A 25,103-nucleotide genomic window follows, 5' to 3' on the forward strand; every position below is an offset into this window, starting at 1 on the left:
CAGCAAAAGTAACCTTTGGGGGGGAACCTCAAGTTGCAAATAAAACTGCATTGCTAGGATCGCAGGACTATAAAAGTTACACCATCCATGCCTGACCATGTCAAAGTAGTAACAAAGGGGAAGAGACAATAGTTTCCATTTTGCCAGAGAACTTCCTTGGGTGGTTAGAAACGTCCCAAACAACTCACAAAATCTAGCATTTAATTTATTAAATGTTTAAGAAATTTATTAGATGCACATGTAAAGTGCTCTTACAGAGGAGAGAATACTGTAAATATTATAAAATAAATACAATTACAGTTTGAAACAAATTACTTTTTTTTACTCAAAAACCAAAGTAGAAAGTTTCCATAATGATTTAAACCTAAGGTCAAGGTGAAATATGTCATGAAAATTACAGAGGAGGAGGAACATACCAAGGGAGCAGGCGGCTCCTGGCACTCTCCAACCTTCACTTCCTTTCCAGGAGTGCAAGTGGGGAGAGGCTAGGAGGCTGGAGGGTTGCCCTCCAGGTCCCCCATTCATTTATTTAACTCCTAGAAACAGGAGGACAATTGCAAAATTTGTATCTATTAGACAGTTCCTTTCATAGAAACATTTAGGTCTGTTTATTTTTGAAGTGTGGTTGCAGAAATGTATTTAAACAAAACCATTGGGTCTTTTTTCCCTGATGCGGTCGATCTTATAAAAACATTTATTCCTATGAAACAGTCCAGGTGAAGAAACAAGAGGTAAACACACACCTTTACCTCTACATCATGCTTTCAGTGTGAACAGAACTCTTGCATTATACTACACTGAGTAATAATAGCCATCCAGATATCAATGCCTTCAAGGCAGTTCCCAGCAATATAGAAGTCTTTACTTCAATATCATCATTGCCTTCATCCCCCAAAAGTTCATTTTCCTCAGGCAAGATACATTCTTAAAAAACTGTGGGGGTGGGGGGTTGGGGCAAGGGGTATGTCCACTTGCACTTCTGGGAAGTTCTTTTCAAAACTGTTGTCCTCAGTTCCAGTTACTGGTCATTTCTTGTGCTCTGTTCACTGTTTATATGCAGGCACTTTGGGGCGAGAAAAGGCTGCCGTGGTCTTAGTCAATTCATATGCTACACATGGGCACACATAAGGTCAACTGAAGCTTCCTTCAGACGCTCAGGATCTCAAACTCTTCTTCCGATTCAAATAGTTTGTCAGTGGACTCAATGAGCTCTGTGGGAAATGGAAAAAACAACTTATTATCAAGAGCATGCACCTCTGGCTTTTGTGCAGAAATTTACAAACTTTACCATGGCAAGCCTCCCTAATTAAAAAACAAACAAACACTAAAATGTCAAACTTTTCCAAATGTAACCAATATAAGGAAGCTTAGCTATTTATTGCAATTGTCTAAGTTTCAAGAAAGGAGATGATAGATTAAGATTTGTTTTTAAAACTGTTCTCCTTTAACTTTTGCCCCATGGAATATGTGGGAATGACAGTCTTCCCTTCTTCAGAGATATGTTGGGCACAATCCAAAGTTCTTAGCATGTAAGCTTAAGGCTCAGTTTTAAAGCAAACTTTTCTATACCTTCAGCAAGGATTCATTTTAAAAAACTGCCTTTGTGTCACATAAATTTCTGTGGGTCTCTTTCCTGCAGTCTACAACCTGCAAAGTGCAACTTGCTGTTCCTTAAAGAGCAAGCTTTGTTCTTGTTGTTGTGCCTTTCACCACATTTAGAGACTTTTATGACCTTCTACTTACATCCAAATCAGCATTAGTGCAATCCTTTTTTCTGCTTTTCCACATTGATGCAAGACACTTGATTTACCACATCTCCCTTTTAAATCCCCTGTTCCAGAGCTTATGGACTCCATTTGACATGAAGACTAGTTGCACCCCACCCCACCCCATTCCACAATCCTGCCTTTAATCTGCAAGGTCTGCATCAGTCTCATTTGCTGCTACTGTTTCACAGGGAATTCCAGTTCCAAATGGATCCCATCTGTTGGGAGACAGAGATAACTCCTCTCAAGCAGCACTGTGCTTTATATGTATTTACTTAAGATTTTGAGTGTTTCTACCACAGCTAGAATTGGGTGCACCAATTTCCTAGGATGGGCTGAATCTTCAGAGTACTTTGGAAAAGATTCCAGTGCCATTGTGATTTAAGCAAACCACAAAATGTCTTGCTGACATTACTGGGATCCATCACATAACCAACAATCCATAGGATCAATTTCTATGTGGCTCTCACTACAAGATAACCAGAAAAGTCACAGCATAACAAAAGGAAAAAAGATTCCATTCCCAGGGATGACAAATTAGTGTGTGTTAATCTAGTGAAAACCTTGGCTGAGCACACAGCTTCATACATCATGAAATTGACTTCAGAAAGAGAACAGCAGTGGGAGGAAGGGACGACAACAAAAGTCTGCAGTACCTTCACAGTCTAACAGTGCCATAAGCTTCTTTAGGCTACAAATCCCACTCTAGTCCACAAAACTTTATGTCACAACAAAACTGCTAATTCTTTAAGATGCCACTGCTGTGTTGCAACATATGGAAATGGCTACAGCCTCCGGGAGGAAAAGTGGGGAAGGGTTAGATAGGAACATTTGTTACTTCACAAACCAATATAGATAGATAGATAGATAGATAGATAGATAGATAGATAGATAGATAGATAGATAGATAGTTAGTTGCTGGTGGGGGGTGGGGGGAGAAGTTAAACACAATTCTGTACCTGCTCCAGTTGTGGTTACTTCTGGCTTTGTAGGAGGTATGAAAGGGGGCCAGTGCGGTGGATGCTTTTGAACCAACTCAAACATTCGCAGACTCTGTTGCTTAAGTATTTCCTGGGGAGAACAATATTTCATTTTTAAATGTGTGCTGCAATAACAAAACCAGAAAACATAGCTGGATTATACGGGAAGTAGCAGACAGTTTGTGCTCTTGTGCTACAGAATCATCACCATCACTTGTGCAGTCCTTTAGGTAGTCACTTCTTAGTCTAATGATCAATGCTCACACTTTAATGCTTTCATGACTGAAATATCTGTGAGCATTCTTGCAACATCACAAAAGCACAGCTGGAGCTTTTATACCTGAGCAAAATTCAGACAGCAGATCATGTTCACCTCGGTTTTATTTTTCTGCAAAGCCACACATTAAGTCCTATGACTGCAAGGAGAACTTATTCAAGGAAAGGCTTAGTAAGGAACATAGGAATCTGCCCTATACGGCATCAGACTGTTGGTCCATCCAGCTCAGTAACATCTACGCTGACTAGCAGAAGCTATCCAGGATTTCAGAGTTCTCTTCCATACAGATCACACTTAATATTCCTAAATTATTGGACCTTTGTCTGATCCAACAAGGTGCTTACATTGTATCTTGAACTATTTATTTTTTTACTTCCAAAGCCAAGCAGTGTGGTCTGCCACAGTCTCACACTCACATACCATTGGGTTGCTTTTCAACAAGTACCAGGGCAGTGAGAAGATCCCATAAGTAACAGGCACCTGTACATCAATAACGTGTCTCATTCACAAACCAGGGCTGGCAGATGAAGACATGACACAGGAGCACACACACTTTAGGTATCAGATCAGAATGTAACCTGGGCAATAGATCCAAATATACTTTGGGCCCTGGCTGACCTCTCTACGCAAGCTGCAGGGGCACATGCTGGCTCACACCATCCATTTTCCCTATGCCACCACTGCAGCCAATTAGCAAATCGGTACAAAGAAATGTGTTGCTGAGCAGAGAGGGCCACAATGGGGAGTAATTTAAAACAGCCTCTCCTTGGTTATATTATTCCATGCATCTCACCCCACCTAATGTACCTAGAGGTTCATTTTAAAGGGGAACTTATGCCAGTTAAAAAGCTTCCTAATGCTTACCTTTTGCACAAGGCTACACCAGTTATCAAAGTCCTTTTCTTCTCTACAAAAGAATCCCTGTGAAGGTACAGGAATATTTTAAGTGAGATATAATTTGGGGGCAAAAAGTACCCAGACAGAAGTCTGGTGTGGGGAAGAGCAAGATCCAGCTGTCCAAATATTACTTTTCAGGGCATCTTGAATGAACATTATAATAATTCCCCCATGATTGGTCATGCAAGTCCCTCGTCAATAGTCAGAAGTGGTACAAAACAAACACAGAGAACAAGGCCACAAATGGCATTAACACATAAGGCTAAATTAACCAGTATACAAAATATTGGGCAGTTTAGATATGTAACCAAACCAGGGAGCCTTGACATAAGGTAAAGTTAGCTGCCTGTGCATGATAGGGTGGGACAGCATTCGTGTTCCAATTGTGAAGACAAGAGACAAAAGTGTGGGGTATGGACCAGAGGGCTGCAAGGCTGCAGGTCAGGGTGACAGACATCCACTCCTGCCAACACCTACTAAAGCTACAGAGGGATCGAGATTCATTATCTTCATCCGATGTGGTGCTTGCTGGCAATGGAAGCTATGGTCATCTACAGCACCATTTTCTTCAGAATCTACAAAAATCTGTGTGGTGTGAGGGTCCAAGTAGATCAACTCATTTCCTGTGCGGGTAAAACAAGAGCAGTTTGTCAGAAATGGGTAGAACTGAAAGCCATTCAGTCTTGCACTCTGTATGGACATTAACAGTAGGTGAGGTAGGGCAGACGAGACAGTGGACTGAGAAGAAAAATAAAAAGAAGCTGCCAAATGTAGGAAGCAGAGGCTTAGAAATATAGGAAGCTTCCCAATTGATCCAGCTATCCCAGTATTGCTGTCAGTGATGGGCAGTGGCTCTCCAGGATCCCAAACGAGAGTCTATTCAAGCCCTAACTATAGAGGCCAGATATTGAATCTGGGACCTTTTTGCACACAAATTTGTGCTCTACCATTAAGCCGCAGAAGAGATACACAATAGTGAAAATGAGGGAACAATGCAGTGCAGGGGGCAGCAAGAGACCTTTGGTGTCTATGAACACAAGGGGTGCTGATGTTAACATCAGTAGAAAGGCAAAGAGGTAGTAGTGCTGGGGAGGCAGGGAGACCAAGGACCAGAAGGGGAGATGGGATGAGTCAGGGCAACTGAAGGAAATGGAACTAAGCTCAAACATAAGAAACTGAAGGAAGGAGAGGTGAAGGAACCTAAAGGAATGAGGGCAGAGAAGAGATGGAGCAGAGAAAAGTAGCCAAAGATGAGCTGGGGGAAGACTTGCATAGGACAGGAAAGGTTGCAAACTGCTTGGAGGAAGGGTCTTAAAAGAGTAGGTGGGCTGGAGAAGCCAAAGCAATGCTTTGGGGAAGGACTAGATTTCATACACTGATTTGAACTGATCAAACCATCTGCTCTCATACTCCCAACACTGCAACTTGTCAGCACAATGGTATCTGGATAAAACTTAATAACCTTAATAGTTTATCCCCATTAAGACAGGCACCTGCTGTTCATTAAGCACAAACTCAAAAGGCTCTCACGTAGACTAGAGGAGAGCAATCTGTATTTTCAACTTCACTCTCCAAACTGGGAATTAGCAACATGTCCACTGTGATCACCACCCAATCCTACCCATGTTTTGATGTCCCATGCTGTGAGAGGGCATGTCTTGTGGCAAGCTTTGTGAATAGAGGAAATGCTTTCCCTAACCTTTCTCTGACGAAGTGTGTATTACACACGAAAGCTCATACCATGAAAGCTTATATTTAGTTGATCTTAAAGGTGCCACTGGAATTATTTAAAAAGATTTTTTCATCTTTCATCTTATTATTTATTATAACTATGACAGATCAACACGGCTATCCACCTGAATCTTTCTCTGGCATATTAAAGAATGTTGTGGGCCTTTTTGCCTGATCTGCTTGCCTTTGCCTCCAGGCTGAGCCTGGAGTGTCCTTATGTACACTTACAGCACAATACTACTGAGTGCACTCAAAAGCACGGTCTTGTAGAGATGCTTGATCAGTTTTTTGACATCTTGACTCTAGGAGAATAACAACAACAAACTGGAAAACCCTTAGTTTTGATAATTTTGTCTTTAACCATTTCCACATCCCCTGGGGACAGACTGGGAATGAGCTCCTCCCCACCAAGTTTTCATTGTGGAGAAAAGTGAACAACTGAATACACAAATGTGTGGTTTTTAACCCTTCTTTAAAGAGAAATTAACTTTCCACATACAAATAGTGATGTTTTGGTCATTCACTTCTCCCCAAAGAGGAAGGAGTAAGAGAACAAAGAAGTGAGGTAGGGAGTATACTAGAGGCCCAATCTAATATTCCTCCTGGGGACATGGGAGGAATTAGCATTCAAAAAGGCCTGCTAACCACCTTTTCATAGAGTAACTCTATTTAAAAGTCCTACTGATCAATGGATGCATTTATCTATCAAGAACTAAACTATCCATGCCATTAGCCATAACTACTAACAGATATGGGATACCATTATCTTGAACTTTTCCTAAGAAAGGACTGTGTGTGTGCGCGTGCGTGCGTGCGCGAATATACATGCATGCAGAGGGAAGATTTCATGCATCGTTTCATATTATATATTCTAATGTATTTACAAATTAAATAGGAGAGCACACAAGGAAAGGGCAGTGGAGGGAAGAGGTAGAGGATGGAGAAAGGGCCAGTTTTTTTGTACTGTTTGTGAAAATTTGATAAAAGTAATTAAAGGTTTTGAGTCAGGCTGATCATTGATTGTTGGTATTTTTCCTGAATAGCGGTTGGTGGTTCTTGTCCTCATCCAGACAGACAAAGGGTGAAACCTCCCTGTGGCCCCAGTCTCCTAGCTAGTGACAGAAGCCTGATCACACAACTTCTTTGGCTCTTCAGCCTCAAAGCAAAGTACTGAGTATACGATGCATTATAAAGCAGTACAGAGTATCTTTTATATGCTCTCTTATTGCAGCTGGCTGTTAGGCCCACCTGCATTACTTAGCAAATTCAGCTTTAAAATAATCCTTCAGAAGCAAAGATATTTATTTGGCACTCCACTTATTTTTCCTTACCTAAGAATCCTATAAAGTAGTAGGCATTGTTTGGTTTTCCTCCTAAAGCTCCCAAAGACTGTGGCATCTTAAAACACTCCTACAGATTGAAAGAAGAAGATAAAGAAGAAGAGATTTATTACATTTATATGCCACCTTTCTTCCATGATGGAACTGAAGGCAGCATATACAGAGTCCCCAGGCCTAAACAGACCCAGACCTCTTTAGCTTGAGCAAAGCTGTTTCATCGTGCTCCTTCAGACCATGCATATATTTGTGCACTAGTTATTAAAGTACCTGCAACTGCTCAAAACATTTCCAAACACTCCTATTAAGCTGACCAAATCAATCACTATAAGACAGCCGTACCTTAAAAGCATCAACATAAACCGGATTGATGTGGTTTATCCCCAAGCGAAGAGGTACAATCAGCAGCAGAGGCTTCCAACCACAGCAGATCCCCATAGGGCTCTTGTTTCGGCTGAGCACCCTCCTGTGTGACAGGGAGCTGCAGTGGGTACTGGAACAGTTCTGGGATGGAAACCGGCACATCTTCTCTGGGAAATAAGAGACAATAAAACCTAATTGTCCATTCACTTGAGTTTAACAGTTCACTTTAATGGAGCGAGCCATTCCTGTGTGCACACATTTTATACTTATCTATGAAGTGAATACTCAGTTCAGTGTCCCCAAATACTTGTGGGTTACAGCAAAGACATGCCTTACAGAAGGAACCAGTAGTTAAGAAGAAATTTGTGGTGATTCTGTCTGCCCAACTAGAATAAGCAGGGAAAAGCTAGCTGTAAGTTTTAGAGCTCAGGTAAAGAAGCAAACCCTGAGTTTTCTAAAGAAACTGATTACAAAATAACAATCAAACCGTTCAGCGGATGCATTGTGACACGTAGCATGGTGATTCTCATGTGGTATGGCTGAGACTGAAACTAATCCTCTTTTAGCTGACAATCTGTGTCCAAGCATGCATGTACTGATCTTCATATTTTCCAAGGAATAAAAATCAGACTGGAGCTAAATCCCAATTCAGTTTAAGGCCTGGGTGAATCAGAAATTCTGTTAAACAGCTGGTGCTTATAACTTACTGATATCTTCAATCACAACTGTGTTGTCCATAGACACATAAACGGCTAGGGAATTCCATTCATCAAATAGTGCAAGTTTCCTGGGGTGGGGAAACAGACAGTAGTAAGTCCAAATTCCATGCCACTCAGAGGCCAACACTCTGCCTTAAATATGACTGGAAGACTCTTAAATAAATAAGATGTTCTATCTTTTGAGGAAGAGGTTCTAGTTATTCCCTTTTGTACATCTTGCCACTTGTCTGACCAATTTTTATGATATTATGCTTACTGATACTTCTAGGAGAGGTCATTTTACAAATATATGGATAAAGTTGTACACCAGTGTAATGAGATTGTCTGTGAGTGTTCAATCCCAGGCTTTAGTGGGAACTGGCATTTGCCTCCATCGGGGCTGAGTGAGTTCCCATTGCTTAGCCACACTCCCTTGCCACAGAATACATCACTGGGCTCTAGCACTTAGTAGGCTGATGCCAAAGGTCAACAAAAGGGAAGATTATGGCAGGATTAGGATTAGGGCAGAAAATGCCACCTAAATAATTCAGGTACCATAGGGGCACAATGATTGACACAAGACTTGAATGTGATTTTCATTATAAATATCTGTTGTAAGCTACTTTCAAGAGCCTCTCAGGGATGCAAGGATTACAAATATAATAAATAAATGTTGTTAGGGAAAGGTCTGCACAAAACCATTAAGAAAGTTATGGAGAACATTTGATCCCCCAGAAGTTGCTGAACTACAATTCCCATCAAGCATGCTCAATGGCCACAGATGACAAAAGTTGTGGTTCAGCAGCATCTGGAGGACCACACCTGCTTTAAAGGAGGAAAAGAAAAACAGGAGATAATTTTTTATTGTTGCAGGTGCTAATCTGGATCCCTGATTTCTGAGATTCAAATTATTAAGGTTCTGCTTGTTTTTATTGAAAATGTTCTGAAGATGCAGATTGCTATGCTAAATTAATACAAGAGACTGGCAGTTTAACATAATTTTTATCTCTCTATCTGCCAATATTCAGTTGCCACTACTAACCTTCCCCAAGTATGGTCATAGTTCAATCTTCTGTTAACTGCTTATGCAGAAGAGATACATTGCTTTTCCAGCTTAATGTTACTTAAAAATAGGATTTTTACATCAGGTTTGGAATTTCAGGCTGTTCTTAATCAACAGGTCCCCATGCTTTTAAAGCTGCAATTTAAATTTTAGTGCTTCGAGTAATGACAGATAAATTCTATAACATGGGAACAATACGTATCTCAGAATACTGAGCTGCTTCAAAATCTAACCAGAGATCACAACAGTAAGTTGTGATGCTAACTAGAAACTTTGTCCTAGAGGGGTTTTGCCTTCCCTGTTCTATCATATGGATCAATTCTGCAAGTTGTTGCTTGATTCATGCAAGAGATAGTCTGGTGATTAGGAGTGCATAGCCTATGGAGGACAGCTGAAGTCATGCAATGGTTGGTGAACTGGACTCAGGGGACTTGGCTTTAAATCCCTACTATGCCATGTAGCTCTATGAGTGACCATTGGGCAAGTCACTATCTCTCAGTCTAACCTGCCTCAGAAAAATATTCTGGATAAAATTGATAACTATGTGCTGTGCTGGAAAAGGGGCATCAGAGGCTCCACTTGTTCATCCCACAGTGAATATATGCTATCATCTGCCAACAAGGACCTTCTACCATCTGCCTGGGGCAACAAGTCTGTCTCCATGCAAAGACTAAATGGACACAAAACTGAAAATAGTAGGAAACTGTTGTTGACTGTTATTCACCATTATTATTTTTTTAAATACAAAGTAGGATTGCTGTGTGAAATAGCTGGACAGCAATTTGGTTCAGGACTCAATCACGATTGATTGCAGGTGTTAATGTAACAAAGCCAGGAAGCTTGTGCATAAAAGTTCATGCCACAATGATCACCACCACCACCACCATCATTATCTCCAGGGAGAACCTTCATGTTATGAAAGTGCAGCAGAGTTTCAATGTTAAATGAGTGGAACTAAACTGTCTTTCCATTCCATCTAAATTCCACACAAGATATACATGCTTGCTTGCTTACTTGAGCACTTGGGCAACAGTATTTGGTCCAAACCATTCCCCAATAGACTTCCCTTCACCAACACCCATCTGTGCTGTGTAGATTAGAAACAGAAACAGACACACAGAAAAATAAGAAGCATCAGTCTGTCGAATGGCACATTTTTTTAGGCTGCATTGCACACATTCCAAAGCCATTAGAAATTGGGACTACCTTCACACAAATGAGATGGAAACTTGTTCTGTATCAAGGATCACACTGGAATGTTATCACAAGACTAAGAACCTCAGCTAAACATTTTAAGCTTGATTTAAGCCGAGCAGCAATGCTATAGTGTCTAAACCCAGACCACTAGCAGTAAGCCAAAAAGAAGCCAAGAACAAACCTTCATAGTTCAGAACACATGACAAGCCATAATATGACTTATTTGAGTCACATGAGAGGGAACTATACAGCAAGGGAGAGGCATGTTCCTGATTAAACCATGGATAAAGACAAATTGTGGTTTAGTGGACAGGTCCATATGTCTCAATGAATCTCACATTTCAGAATCATGCCTTTTACCTGGGAGCTCTCATGACATCAAATGATTTGGGAACCTGTATTCTAAATCACAGCCTCATCACCCTATTATTATTATTTCTATATTTGTGTGTGCACATACAAAAACTTATTCTCTTTTGCACTGCTATGCTTTTGACCAAGATTTGCAACTTTTATAGCATTTGAAGGCATACGTGCATTTTTCACGCTAAAATTATGCTAACAGAAGTTTAAGTACACTAAAAGTTTGAAAAACAAGGGTGGAAGAAATAATTCTCAAAGCCAACTCTTACCCATTTGATGGATAGAATAACAGCAATCTTTTCTGTCCAGGAAACAGCGTAAGATTTTGTGATATTCTTCAGGTTGCCTTTTGTGTTTCTCCCAATGCCAATCTTAGAGAGAAAATTATTCTAGATTTTAAATATCATATCATAATCTTGAAAAGTAGTGTTCAATGGCAGTAGGTGATACATGTATACCTTTGATTATGATAGCTACTATAATTTTCTAAATTATTGGTTACAAATCAGGGTTGCATACTTAATAATAATAATATTAATAATAATTATTTGTGCCCCACCCTCCCTGGCTGGTGCTGGGCTCAGAGCGGCTAATATCATATAAATAACACAGTATACATAAAAACAGGCATCAATTAATTAAAATACATCATAAAATTAATTCAGACAAATTAAAATACCATACTTACTACTAAAAAAAGAATTACAATTGCAGAACCAGGTAATATAATTTCTGAACCAGAAAAAAATGATTTTAAAATATAACTAGGAAAGCTATACATAATAGCATATTTTCTCTTTGCAAAACTTATTCTAGTCATTCTAGAATCAACTAGATGAGGCACTGAAGCCCCACCCCAAACAATATAAAAAATATTCAGATACCCCTCACTCATTTCTCATTTCTACAACCACAACCATTCTGGGAATCTACTGGTGAAAGAACACACTCACCCCTCCCCAAGTGTCGACAGATCAGAGCCTGGGCCAACATCATCTGTCCGCATCGCAGCATACAGCCCCAGCCAGCATCTGAGGAAGGGCCGGTGCCACCTGGGGTCAAGAATCACCACATTTATGAATTTATCCAAAGAAACAACATAGAATGCTTCCCTTCCTTGGATTTTTCTCTTCACATAAAAGAAAAATGCTTAGTACCCACAATAGTTTGCTATTGGAATAATTCTTAGCATGATGAAAATGCAGTGGAGGACCGAGTGAAGTGCATTCACCAACAAGTAGGTTTTAACCTACGGTAAGCTGTGGATCATAAATCCAACATTCTGGAAGAATGTTGTGATAGTTTGATTAATGCCATTCGGCCTTACCCAATCTCGCGACCTCAATATGCTTTGGATTAAAACTCCCTATCAAGCCCAGCCTGCATAATGACCATGCTGGCTGGGGCTGATGGGAATCTTAGTCCAAAACATATGGAGAACACTGAGTTGGAAAATGTAAGAGTATAGACCCACACCCAACTCATAGCATAAGATCACTGAGAGCCACAAAGGAGAGGGTAGAAGATCAAGAGGTCTTTGAAAGTCTGGTGGCAGTTCAGATGGCCCCCTAAAGGAAGGTGATTGGAACAAACCCAATATCAGGAAGCACAACAAATATCTAAGTGTGTCTCACCAATGCTACCCAAAGCAATTGCTAGGCTGCAAAGGCCTCAATGGATCAAGGCAAAAGCCTAAAAGTGTCGGGATCTGTTCTGTACCAAGTAATTCTGTCCACCAAGGGCTAGCGGATACAGCAAACTCTTAAAAAGCATGCACTAAATGATCAAAGGCTGCAAATGCTGTCATCCTGAACTAATTGTTCATTCTTTTACAAAGGTCATATTTTTAAGAACAAAACAAAGGGAAGGGGAAGAACCCACACATCTCAGAAAGCATACCTACCAATTGGTGAAAATTTTCTTCTGTAGGTAAACCAAAGACGAGCACTTATATCCAAAAGAAGCTTAGATTTTTCTAGAATTAAAAAAGCATTACAAATAGGGAGTTCAGATTACAAATTTATACAAATTCAGTATTTGTGATTGCTGCTGCACTGCTGAACATGAACAACTTAAGAGAGGATCAAGGATCTATATATATTAAAGTAGCCCCCTTTTGTAGAAAAGTCTGCACTTCCTTAACTTCCCTTTTTGTATTCCAAAGACGTCAATATTTAATAATTAATAATAATAATAATAATAATAATAATAATAATAATAATAATAAATTTTGATTTATACCCCGCTCTCCCCAGCCAAGGCCGGGCTCAGAGCGGCTTACAAGCAATAATAAAAACAAGATGAATGATTACAAACTTAAAAACAAAAATAAAACACAACAATTAAAATAATGGAACATTAAAATATTAAAATGTAGCCTCATCGCAGGAGGAGAAGGAAAAGAAGGGGAAAAAAGAGGGGGGAGGGGGGAATCAAACTGGCTCCAAGCCAAAGGCCAGGCGGAACAACTCTGTCTTACAGGCCCTGCGGAAAGAAATCAGATCCTGCAGGGCCCTGGTCTCATGAGGCAGAGCGTTCCACCAGGCCGGAGCCAGAGTTGAAAAGGCCCTGGCTCTGGTTGAAGCCAATCTAACTTCCTTAGGGCCCGGGACCACTAGGGTGTTGTTATTTATGGACCTTGAGGCTCTCCGTGGGGCATACCAGGAGAGGCGGTCCCGGGTGGTCCAGAAGATCATGATCGACCATGTCAAAGGCTGCTGACAAATCTAAAAGGATCAGCAGTCCTGACCCGCCTCGATCCAGTTGTCTACGGAGATCATCTGTTAGGGCAACCAGAGCCGTCTCCGTCCCAAAACCAGGACGGAAACCGGACTGAAATGGATCTAATGCCGATGTTTCCTCCAGAAACCTACCAAGCTGCTCAGCAACCGCTCTCTCAATTACCTTACCCAGGTATGGGAGATTTGAAACTGGGCGGTAATTGGATAGGTCTAAGGGATCTAATGAAGTTTTTTTTAAGAGTGGACACACCACAGCATTTGCTTCCACAGTTCACTGCAGAAGTGCAGATCTCTCAAACTCCATGTTATATCAGTCATTTGACTCCATGTTTAACAGAGTTCCATTATTCTTTCCCCTACTTTATTTCTCTCATTCCACAATCTTGAGCAATCCTGATAAGAGGGTCTTTAAATCTCTTTCCATCTGTCCTTGCTCAGCACATGATCATCCCCAAGCTGTTTTTTCACCCAAGAAAGTGTCACAATACCATTCCCTTTCTCAAGAGTCAAGACCACCCTATCAAATAAAGATTGTTTGGGCGTAATCATCCAATTGCTAGAAATAACACAAGTCACATGTGAAAAACCTGACAAAAAAGTATATTGTGTAAGGATGCTCTCTAGATAGCATCCTCCCCTAAATGTCATTTTGGTTTACAGCATTAGTACCCTGGGCATTGTAGACAGCAGATTTATTTTCCAAGATTTCTACTCTCTACACAGTGGGGCACAATACAAAGTGAGAAACATGAGGTGCTTAAACTAAGCATCCACAAAAGCTTTGTGGACCTTAGAAACACAGCTTCCTTCCATTCCTACCTGTTTTAAGATGGTGCTGCCTTCCTAAGAGCCAGACAGGCTCATCTGTTTCAGGAAGCTCTTCTACATAGTCTACTAAAATAAAAATTAGGTTTTCATATTTTTTTGAAAAATAAACACACGTATAGAACATTTATTCCCTTGTTTCCCCTGTAATTTTAGTACCTGTTCAGTTCTTTCCTAACTAATGAACCTCTTACCACACCGTCACACTTTGTTTACCTTTTCGGACATTGGAATTTAGACCTCTTACTTTTAGCCAGACTATAGCCTTTGCCATTTGCACTGCAATATTGCTGCCAAAACTGAAACCAGATCCTATATGGTAAGAGCTGAGCATTAAACATGATGATCTATGATTTGCAAATTTCTTATTGTTTTAATTTTCACATGTATGCTGTGATCATATCAGCTGAGAAAGTGTCCCAATGCGCAACAGCTTAACAATACGAAAGTAGGTTTGGTCTCTGCCTTTAGGACTAAGGTTTTTTTAAAAAGTGTCTATTACTATAGCAATGGCAGATATAAAGTTAGTCATAGTATCAGGGCAAGGAACAAAGGCGTTGCAGAACTGAGACCACAAATAAACAAAGAACTTAGGTGACAGGAGAGGAAAATAAGCTCATTTCTAAAGAAATGTTCCATTTCACAAAATAGTCCTTTCACATGAAAAAAAATCTTCATTAACCTGATATGCATTTTCAAAATTCCTTATTTTTTGTTGAAAAGAAAGACATTTTCCTATGCATGCTGTTTACAAAATTGATCTTTAAAATGTGGGGGACTGTCCTACAATAATGCTTCCATTTCTTCACTATTATGTGAAACAACATATTCTTGGGGTTACCACACTAAATAGTGGGGAAAGTAGAATCATGACTTCTTTTATGAAGGAGCGTCTCCACCCCCAACATTCTGCCCAGACACTGAGGTCCAGCGCCGAGGGCCTTCTGGCGGTTCTCTCACTACAAGAAGCAAAGTTATAGGCAAGCAGGCAGAGGGCCTTCTCTGCAGTGACGCCCGCCCTGTGGAACGCCCTCCCATCAGCTGACAAATAAATAAGCAACTATCTGGCATTTAGATGACATCTGAAGGCAGTCCTGTTTAGGGAAGTTTTTAATGAATGATGTTTTAATGTATTTTTAATCTCTTGTTGGAAGCCGCCCAGAGTGGCTGGGGAAATCCAGCCAGGTGGGCGGGGTATAAGTAATAAATTATTAGCATTATTATTAATAATATACTCAATCCAGTACACATGGGGTACTGAATCTGTATTCCTTAAGATGTTGTTGTACTCCAACCCCCACCAACCCTAGGCAGAACAGACAATATCCAAAAATGATGGGAGTTGGAATCCAACAACATCTGAGGGGCCACAGGTTCCTCATCAATGTAAAATAGAATCTTAAACAACAATAGTAAGACCCCGTTTTTCTGTGTTACATGTAAAACATTAAAAGAATGCTTGAGATCCAGAACTTTTAACTATAGTCTTGCCCAGATGTTACTTTTCCAGACAACTAAGTACTATAACTACATAAGAAAGTGAGGAAGATTGTTTCTTACTAAGGAGGCTTTGGGGTAGGAACCTCTGTTGGTAGACCACATGTTTTATATGCAGAATGTCCCAAGTTCAATCCATGGCAGCAAATGGATCATGTGACAAGTTACTGAAAGACCCCACTCTCCCCAAGATCCTGATGAGTCACTACCAGCTACTACCACTACCAAACAATATTGGACAAGATGGAGAAATAATCTGAGCTGTAAACAGGCATCTTCCTATCTAGACCTGGATTGAGTTTCCACCTCTACCATGGTTGGATGTGAACTGTTCATTGTCTAGAAATCAAGAGTTATTTCGTGTGTAAAATGCAAGTAAAAGTGACCACCCTATAGAACTGTTGTACACACCCAAAGAAGGGACGCAGGTGGCGCTGTGGGTTAAACCACAGAGCCTAGGACTTGCCGATCAGAAGGTTGGCGGTTCAAATCCCTGAGGCGGGGTGAGCTCCCGTTGCTCGGTCCCTGCTCCTGCCAACCTAGCAGTTCGAAAGCACATCAAAGTGCAAATAGATAAATAGGTACCGTTCCGGCAGGAAGGTAAGCAGCATTTCCGTGTGCTGCTCTGGTTCGCCAGAAGCGGCCTAGTCATGCTGGACACATGACCCGAAAGCTGTACGCTGGCTCCCTCAGCCAATAAAGCGAGATGAGCGCTGCTTGGTGTGGAGAGAACAATCTGGCTCTTAATACGACTAAGACCAAGGAACTGGTGGTGGATTACAGGAAAAAAAAGGCGGACATTCAGCCCTTGTATATCAACGGGGAACGGGTGGAGAGGGTGGCGGAATTCAGGTTTTTGGGAGTGACTATCGATCAGGGCATGACTTGGAGCGCAAATACCACTGCTCTGGTGAAGAAGGCCCAGCAGAGAATTTATTTCCTCAGACTTTTAAAGAAGAACAATCTGAGTGAGAGACTGCTGGTGTCCTTCTACCGAGGCTCCATAGAGAGCATTCTCACATACTGTATTTGTGCCTGGTTCTCCAGCTGTACAGCTAGGTAGAGGAAGGTGCTCCAGAAGGTCATAACCACAGCCCAAAGGATTATTGGTCATCCCCTCCCATCTTTGGAAGAACTGTACGGTTCCCGTTGTCTTAGGAAAGCAAACAATATCCTGCAGGATGCATCTCACCCGGGACACAGTCTCTTTGTACTACTGCCTTCTGGCAGGAGATACAGAAACATCAAGTCAAGGACAAATAGACTGAAAAATAGTTTCTATCCAAGAGCTGTGGCCTTCTTAAATGCAGTAACTCGATAGTGTGACCTGGGAGTTTGATGGGTGTGGGTGTGGGTGTGGCTGGAATGTGGTTTGTTTGGTTGTTGTTGTTGTGTTGCTTTTGTTGTTTTTAAGGGATGGCATCCAATTTCGTTGCACTTGTGCAATGTTGCACTTGTGTAATGACAATAAAGAATCTATCTATCTATCTATCTATCAACCCCAGAGTTGGTCACGACTGGACCTAATGGTCAGGGGTCCCTTTACCTTTACACACCCAAAGACAAAAAATGAGCTTACTCTTAACACTGGCTTAGATTTTGGCCAATCAAATATAAAACTATGTTCATTTAAGAGGGACATAATAAGGATTTTACTGTGAAAGTCGAACTGCTAAAAGCTTATCTAATAATAATGGTTGATAGACAACTCAGCAATAGACGGCACTCAATTATTTCAATTGATTTTCTCCAAGTATGAGTAATGTTGTATATATCCCAATATATTTAGTTTTAGTGAAGACAGAGTTCTGGTTCTGCATCACGTTGCTTTTCCCCCTTTTTGCATACTTTTAAAAAATGTAACTTGCATTCTTTTTTATTATGACAATAAGTCTCAACGAAAAGCAGCAAATAACATCATATTGAAATTACTGCTACTACTAACCACAACTTCAAATAGAACTGTACTAAAATAAGAAAAGAATAAGATGTAACACTAAATTGCTGCTGTGAGCTCCTTTAAACAAGCAATAAGAAGTCTCAGTGAAAAGCAGTATGTAATACCATACTGAAATTACTGCTACTACTATCTACAACCTCAACTAGAACGAACTGTACTAAAACAGAAAAGAATACGATGTAACACTAAATTGCTGCTGTGAGCTCCTTCAAACAAGCAAGTGTAATGTTTAAAAGGTCAAAGCAACCTAATGTCAGCAATTCTTCAGTTCATGATATGGTTTAAAAGGCAGGCTTCTGTGTCTCTTTCATTTTCAGCAACTTCCTTTGCTAAGCTTAGTGTCATGAAATACTATTTGTTTTCAAGCAAAAGAAGTATGTGCGTGTAGTGAAGTGATTCATAAAAACCTGATTCAGCTCTTAGTAACATCAAGGATTCTCATTCTTGTTATTTCTGAGGGATAATCCACTTAAAGTGGATATATCAAGTGATGAAAAGGTGTGATAAAAATATCTGAGAAGATAAAACATAGTTCGTTGGCGTATAGTGAAAATCTCAAGTTTCAATAATTACTTTTTGAGTAAAACAAAAACGAGAGGGGGTTGACACAGAGCTTGCAATTAATAACTTGATTAGTTATAACTTGGAAGATGCAGGATACAAATGAGGAAAAATAAGCAAATAAATAAATAAATCAAAAATTAACCAGACATTTTAATTGACTTTTCCTATGCATAAAAATATGCTGCAGCGCAGAATGATCATTCACCAATGCCATAAAGGCAGGCATGAACTAACCTTTGATACTTTAATTTCCCACGTAAAAGCATCTGCATGACACTCTTTGCATGCACTGCCCGAGTCCTGTTTATTTTTCCAAAAGGAACTGGAAATTTTTAACCATTTAGGTTTCAAGCTTAAGACTGTGCAGTTATTTTAATACAAAGTCTACTGTGACATTTAAAAGAAAACTAGATTTTCTTAATTCATCATTTCACATTTGAAACTCTGGCAAGGTTTGGCTTCTCTCATTTCCAAGTCCTTACTACAAGGATAGCCCTTTTTAAAAGTTTGGAAATAAAAATAAGAGTCAGAGTGAGTTTTACACAGATATAAAAGTTTTGTATGTCTTGTCTGCATTATGTGTCATGCTGTAACATTTCTGTCTCCAGTTGTAGGCAAGCAACTTTGCTTTCACTGCAAAACTAGGTTAAAACAAAGCAAACTTTGTTTGAATTTATGCTTCCCCATTTAGTTACAGATCTTACAAATTTGGCAAGTCACCATCTCTTAACTTAAACAATTTCTGAGTTGCTGTGATCATAAAATTAAAGCAAACCACCTCAAAATCCTAGAACAGGGCTAATACATATAGAAATCAACTGAACAAAACCATTTGCACTACAAGTTATGCAGAACTATGATGTTTTCTTTTGTAACGTAAGAGTTGTGTCAATGCTGTAACATGCAACAAGACTGTTGTATAGGGACATCACTGGATTATGTTAGTAACCAATCCCACCCTACCAGGGGCGCCGACTTATAAAAAATATTGGGGGGGCCCATACCGGGGTCCTGCCCCGGGAAGTTTTCTAAATTTTAGATGAAAATTAGTGAGTTTTAAAGTTTTTTAAAAGTATTTTAGAGTCATATGATCAACATTAGAACCCTGAAAACTCGACTCTCTATAACTCCACACTCCGGGAAACTCGACAAGCCTGAAACACTTTTTGGCTTTGAAAAAAGAAACAAAACATAAACACACACGGTATTTTCGTAAAAAGCTAATTTAATTTACAGTAACAATTATGCTTATAGACTATTACAGAGCAGTGAATATATAGCTCTGAAAAGACTGAAATGATATTTAAATAAATCCTAAACTATCATTAAAAGAATAAAACATAAAATATTGCTGTCGCACAGTAACAGCACTTTGATTAATAAGTGAAATAGCTAATTTAAGCTTACTTTGAATAAGGCTGAGGGTTCATTAAATAAAAATAATATCTCAAAGTTAATGCTTTAATACAGTTACTAAAGTTAATACAGTATGCCTAATACTGTATGTAAATACTGTAATACTGTATGTAAATAACGGGCTTTAATTGGGTCTTACACCCTAAAAATATTTAAGTATTTGAAAATAACTAATACAGTACTATAGTAATATAGAAATACAGTACTAAACTAGTACTAATATTTCGAAACTGAAAATTTAACATGACCCAATGCAAAAATCCTGAGGATCCATGTGGATCCGTGCTTTGTAACCACGTTTTTGCACCATTGTGGCCCCAGGCCACAGTGGGTGCGTGATTTTTTTGGTGCAGGCTGTAGCCATGGACATGCTATGTTATCTGATGGTGAATTTGGGGTGACCCAGTGCAAAGATCCTGTGGATCCATGCTTTGTAACCACGTTTTTGCACCATTGCAGCCCCAGGCAACAGTGGGTGCGTGATTTTTTTGGTACAGACTGTAGCCATGGACATGTAATGTGATCTGATGGTGAATTTGGAGTGACCCAATGCAAAAATCCTGAGGATCCATGTGGATCCGTGCTTTGTCACCACGTTTTAAATGGGGAGGGAAGGAAAAACACAGAAGGGACAAGAAGCACAAGAGGGGTGTGCGGATAAGCAGCTGGCTAAGTATGCAGGGGAGGAGTTTAACGGTGTGGGGGGTAGGAAAGGAAGGCAAAAGTCCCCCCCCCAAGCCAGCCCTCTCTCTCTCTCTCCCACCTGCGAGTCCCTAGAGCACGGAGAGGAGGAGGTGGTGGGCTGGAGCCTGCACGCAGTGTGACTAGGAAAGAATTAGAAAGAAGGACTCGATCCTTTCCTTAACCCTCTGCTTGCCAAGAGGGCAGGGGATTCCCTGCTCTTTGTTGAGTTTGAGCAAACGCAGCAACAGAAGCGGGTGGGCAGTAAGACCCTGAGGCAGAATGCAGGAAAGCAGCAGCTTCCGCCTTCCCTCCGCCCGATCTTATTTTTGCCTGATTTTTGCCTATTTTTGCCCCTGCGCTCCGGCGAGTCAGCTCCAGGGACCACACATTCGCTCAATAACACACACAGACATTTCCCCTTACTTTTTAGGAGAAAAAATCTGCGTGTTATAGAGCGAAATTTACGGTAATAATTTTCTTTTTTGAGGGGGCTCGGGCCCCCTCAGGCCCCATGGAGTCGGCGCCTATGCACCCTACACTATCTAAGCCTCAGGATTTGCAGATGGACTCAGCAGCTCAAGTACTAGACAAGGTGGGGAAACTAGAGTTAATTTCCCACAATTATACTTAACGCTTCAGGCACAGAAACCACAAAGAGGCTTGCAGCCAGGAACACGCAGGGTGGGTTAGAATGACATCAGCATGGCAAGGAGGTGGCTGAGGAGCCTAGATGTGGGAGTCTTAAAGCTTACAAAAGTAACTCTACAGCTCTTTTTACTGGACATAGATTACTGCAGGAATAAGTGGTGGAAAGCAGCCTCAACTTGTCTTTTGGAGTTATACCCCTGCCTTCTAATTTGCAAGTTCATTTGCAACTGCATACAGAACTTATTCAACTAGACATATGTCAGCTCATGTACCTACACATATAGTCAGTGTTATTACATGGGCTAGGGAAAATAACACAGTTTGTGATGGTGGGTCAATACCACTGATCACTTTTTGGAAGATTCAAGATAAATGGTAAAAAGAATGCTTTGTTATGCTTGCATTTTGGGCTGGTGATCATAAAAAATTCTAACTCATTTTAATAGCAGTAAACAACACTGCAGTCCTTTGTGACTGGAGGCTCAAGTGGCCTCAGTGGCACATGGCACCTTTCACTAGACAAGGCTGCTGTAACAAAATGAGCCTGGCCGATCATCCACATTCTAGTAAACTCCAGATTAGATTCCTGCAATGTATAATATATGCATCTGCCCCTGGGGATTGCTCATAAAAATCACTTAGATTGCAGCCCTAACTGCACTTACCTGGAAATCAGCCCCATTGAATTCAACAGGATTTACTTCTAAGTAGACATGGTTAGGATTGTGTTGTTATTCCAGAAAGCAGGTGGTGGTCTTTTAAGTGGGGCACTCTTGGAGGGAACAAATTATGTAGATCTATTCCAGTTTGGGTTTCGGCCTAGTCCAGGAACACAGCAAACCTTATCTCCATGATGCTTTTAATACAATTGATGGTATTCCTTGGGCCCCCTGGCAACTATGCTGTGGGGTGCCACACATATCCTCTTTTCCCTAATCTTGTTTGACATCTATATGGTGATGGTAGGAGTGACTTAGAGTGAGGTATTATCAATAGGCAGATGACACCCAATACTGCTTCTCTGTAACATCTGAGACAGGTGTAGTTGTGAAGGTCCTAGACTAGTGCCTGGGCACAGTGGTGAGCTGAATAAAGCCTTCTGAGTGGGTGGCTCCAGACCTAGGAATTAGGTGGTGTGCCTGCTCTGGACAGCACTGTACTCCTGCTGAAGGAGAACGTGCGTGGTCTGGACATGCTTCATTGTCAGTGAAGACTCACATACCCTCAGTGGTTAGGAGTGCCTTTACCAGCTTTGGCTGGTACACCAGCTACAGCTGTTCCCAAAAAAGAAGGTTCTGGCTACAGTGACCAATGCATTGGTAATCTCAAGAATAGATTAATTTGAAATACCATGTGCAGGATTGCCTTTAAAAGAAAGTTTGGGAGCTGCAACTAGTGCACAATGAGGCAGCAGCTGAATGGGGCAGCCTACCATTTTTTAATATTTTTATGTCATATTTTAATTTTGTTTTTAAGTTGTATTCATTCAACTTATTTTTATTATTGCTTGTTAGCCGCCCTGAGCCTGGCCTTGGCTAGGGAGGGCGGGGTATAAATAAAAATTATTATTATTATTACCATGACCATATTTAATCAATTAGGAAGGAGCTGTACTTGCTGTCAATTTGTTACCAAGACAAATTTAAGGTACTCTTGCAGATATATTAAGCCCTCTATAACTTGGGATATCTGAGGAAATGCTGCTACCATACAGATGTGCCTATCTGTAAAGATATCAAAGGAGGCTCTCTTACTGGTACCACTATTAGCTGCAACAACCCAAGGTAGGATATTTCTGTGGTGGCATGCACTCAGTGGAATTCCTTCCCCTCCAATAAAATGAAGGTATCGACTATTGTAAGTTCTTGATGCTAACAAGGAGATTGAGCTACAACTCAGAAAGTCATTAGTTCAAATTGCACCTCTGTCATGGACTCATTAGCAAGAAGGCTTAGCAAGCCTCTCTCTCTCTCTCATCCTCATACATAGCTGTCAACTTACAGATTTGAAAATAAGGGACCAGCAGCCAAAATAAGGGACCTGCAGCCTCACCTGTTCCAGGCACTCCAGTCTTCCTGTCCTCCTGCAGGCTGGTCACACTCATTCTGGTAGCTTCGAGAACACTGTCCAACCAACTTTGTAACCAGAGGTTCAACTGAATAGAATCTGAATCACATGCACCACAAGGCCTATGCAGCCACAACTTAAGATGCCTCCCCGGCCTGGCTTTGCACCTCAAAGTTTGCAGCAGCATGTGCAACAAAATGGCGCCCAGCATTCAAAAATCCCTCAGCTTGCATTAACTAGCCACACACAAGGCATGCAAGCTCCACCCCCAGTCTTTCTTAGACTTCTTATTGGGTGAGCAACACAGCCAAGCAACTCAGCTGGAGCCTCCCTCCTCCCTGGCTGGCAGGGAGGGAGGGAGGGAGAGGAGCTGCTTCCTTTGAAATTTAAGGGACATCATTTAAGGGACATCCATCAATAAGGGACAGCAGCGGGACATGGCGCTGGAATAAGGGACTGTCCCTTCAAATAAGGGACACTTGACAGCTATGTCCTCATAGGAGAAACCTTGCTGGTTTGTTGTACTGACTGACACAATGTGAAGAACACTGAATGTTCAAAAATATAATATGATTTTGTCAGTAGCATCAGATGCTGTAGGGAATTACGGTATCTCCTTTCACACACACTTCAATCTTGTCATGCCCCTCAGCTATGAGCTTAAACAGCAGCACACAGGGAAAAGGGCCAGTGAAACCAATTGTGATTTAGGGTGAGGAGCCCTACCATCTTTCCATACTCTGTTAAAAACAGAAGATCAGTTATTCTTACAACAGAGTAAGGTCAGCTGTACATCTTGTTCTGGTTTGCATTTCTTCCCCTCACCCACCATTGCTATTGGTTTTTTATTTTTGGCTCTAATACTTCGTTTTAATAGAAAAGCAGGATATAAATATGGAATACAAACAGTGCATCAAATTAGCTTAAAAATACCAGAATCACGATACTGCAGGTTACAGACACCGAAATAAATATGTATGTTGGACATGCACACATTGAAAATTACATATACACAATTCTGAAAATTACAGACACACAATTTTGACAAAATATCCATCCTATTAATAAAAATACCTAAAGCTTCAACCCTATGCACACACAAACATAGGCATACATCCCATTGATGAGTCTACTCCAAGTAGGACTCCCGAGTGGATAGAACCCACACATATAAACAAACCAGACCGACCGACCCAGTTTTAAGTAACCCCCCCCCCCCGCATGATGCCGAGCAATCTCATATAGTGAACATGCTGATGTTTATGAATCACCTCCAATATTAGCCCTACTCAAACTGAAGCTAACGGGCACGGAATAACTCGAGTTTATTTATTTCAGTGTATCTACTCTCGATTAAGACTTAGTTGGACACAACCCGCACATATATAGATAGATATAAAGAAGCACAAGCGAACAGCACCAGTTTTCAGTTTTTCCTTCTTTATATGTGATTCCCAAGCAAGCAGCGAACATGTTGCGTTTGGGCACCCTGAGCTGCATCAAATCTCTACTCAAGAGTAGACTCATTGAAGCTAATGGGCGCGGGCTAATTTAGGGTCATTAATTCCAGTGGGTCTACTCTGAGCTGGGCTTAACACGGTATAAACAAGCAGGCGGACTTAACGGTCAGGCAGGGGAGGGGGGAGATCTGGGCTTCACAGGCACAAATAGGGGGTGGGAAAGGGTCGCTTCTCCCCCTCTCACACGCGCCCTCCCCCGCCAGCCCCTCACCGGACTCCATCCTTCGCCTCCTCCTTCAGCAACCAGCGCCTCCGCCGCCACCATCCTCTCCTCCTCCTCCTCCTCCTCCCTCCTTCGCCCTCCTGCCGTTGCCGAGAGCCTCTCGCTGCTCCGCCCCTCAGAAAACAACACCGCCGCCACGACAGCCGCCGCGGAGCACGCCGGGAGCTGCAGTCCAGCGGTCTCGTCGGCCAAGCCAGAGTCCTGTACTCTCCCTTCCCACCTCCCAGTACTACAACTCCCGTCGGCCCTCGCAGAGTCCCCTCACCGCGGCCGCCTCCTGCGCGTG

The 25,103-nt window shown here is 41.2% G+C and overlaps 1 protein-coding gene across 2 annotated transcripts; it reads right to left on the reverse strand.

Moving 5' to 3' along the window:
• Window positions 1-199: 199 nt before the first annotated feature.
• Window positions 200-25,086, reverse strand: ATG4A (autophagy related 4A cysteine peptidase). Of its 2 annotated transcripts, none has more exons than XM_083722414.1 (13): window positions 24,806-25,086; window positions 14,233-14,307; window positions 12,576-12,647; window positions 11,626-11,724; window positions 10,942-11,043; window positions 10,127-10,199; window positions 8,059-8,138; window positions 7,331-7,518; window positions 6,983-7,061; window positions 4,398-4,543; window positions 3,888-3,944; window positions 2,726-2,837; window positions 200-1,211 (listed from the first exon to the last, which is right to left on the reverse strand). In XM_083722414.1, the coding sequence occupies exons 1-13, from the start codon at window positions 24,813-24,815 to the stop codon at window positions 1,147-1,149; spliced, it is 1,158 nt and encodes a 385-aa protein (XP_083578540.1). In that variant the 5' UTR covers window positions 24,816-25,086; the 3' UTR covers window positions 200-1,146. The 2 variants fall into 2 exon arrangements, with proteins under 2 accessions (XP_083578540.1, XP_083578541.1); XM_083722415.1 differs by having other exon boundaries at window positions 14,233-14,304; window positions 24,806-24,978.
• Window positions 25,087-25,103: the final 17 nt, after the last annotated feature.

Source organism: Podarcis gaigeae, assembly GCF_964106915.1.
Source record: "Podarcis gaigeae genome assembly, chromosome: Z".
Lineage (NCBI taxonomy): Eukaryota > Metazoa > Chordata > Lepidosauria > Squamata > Lacertidae > Podarcis > Podarcis gaigeae.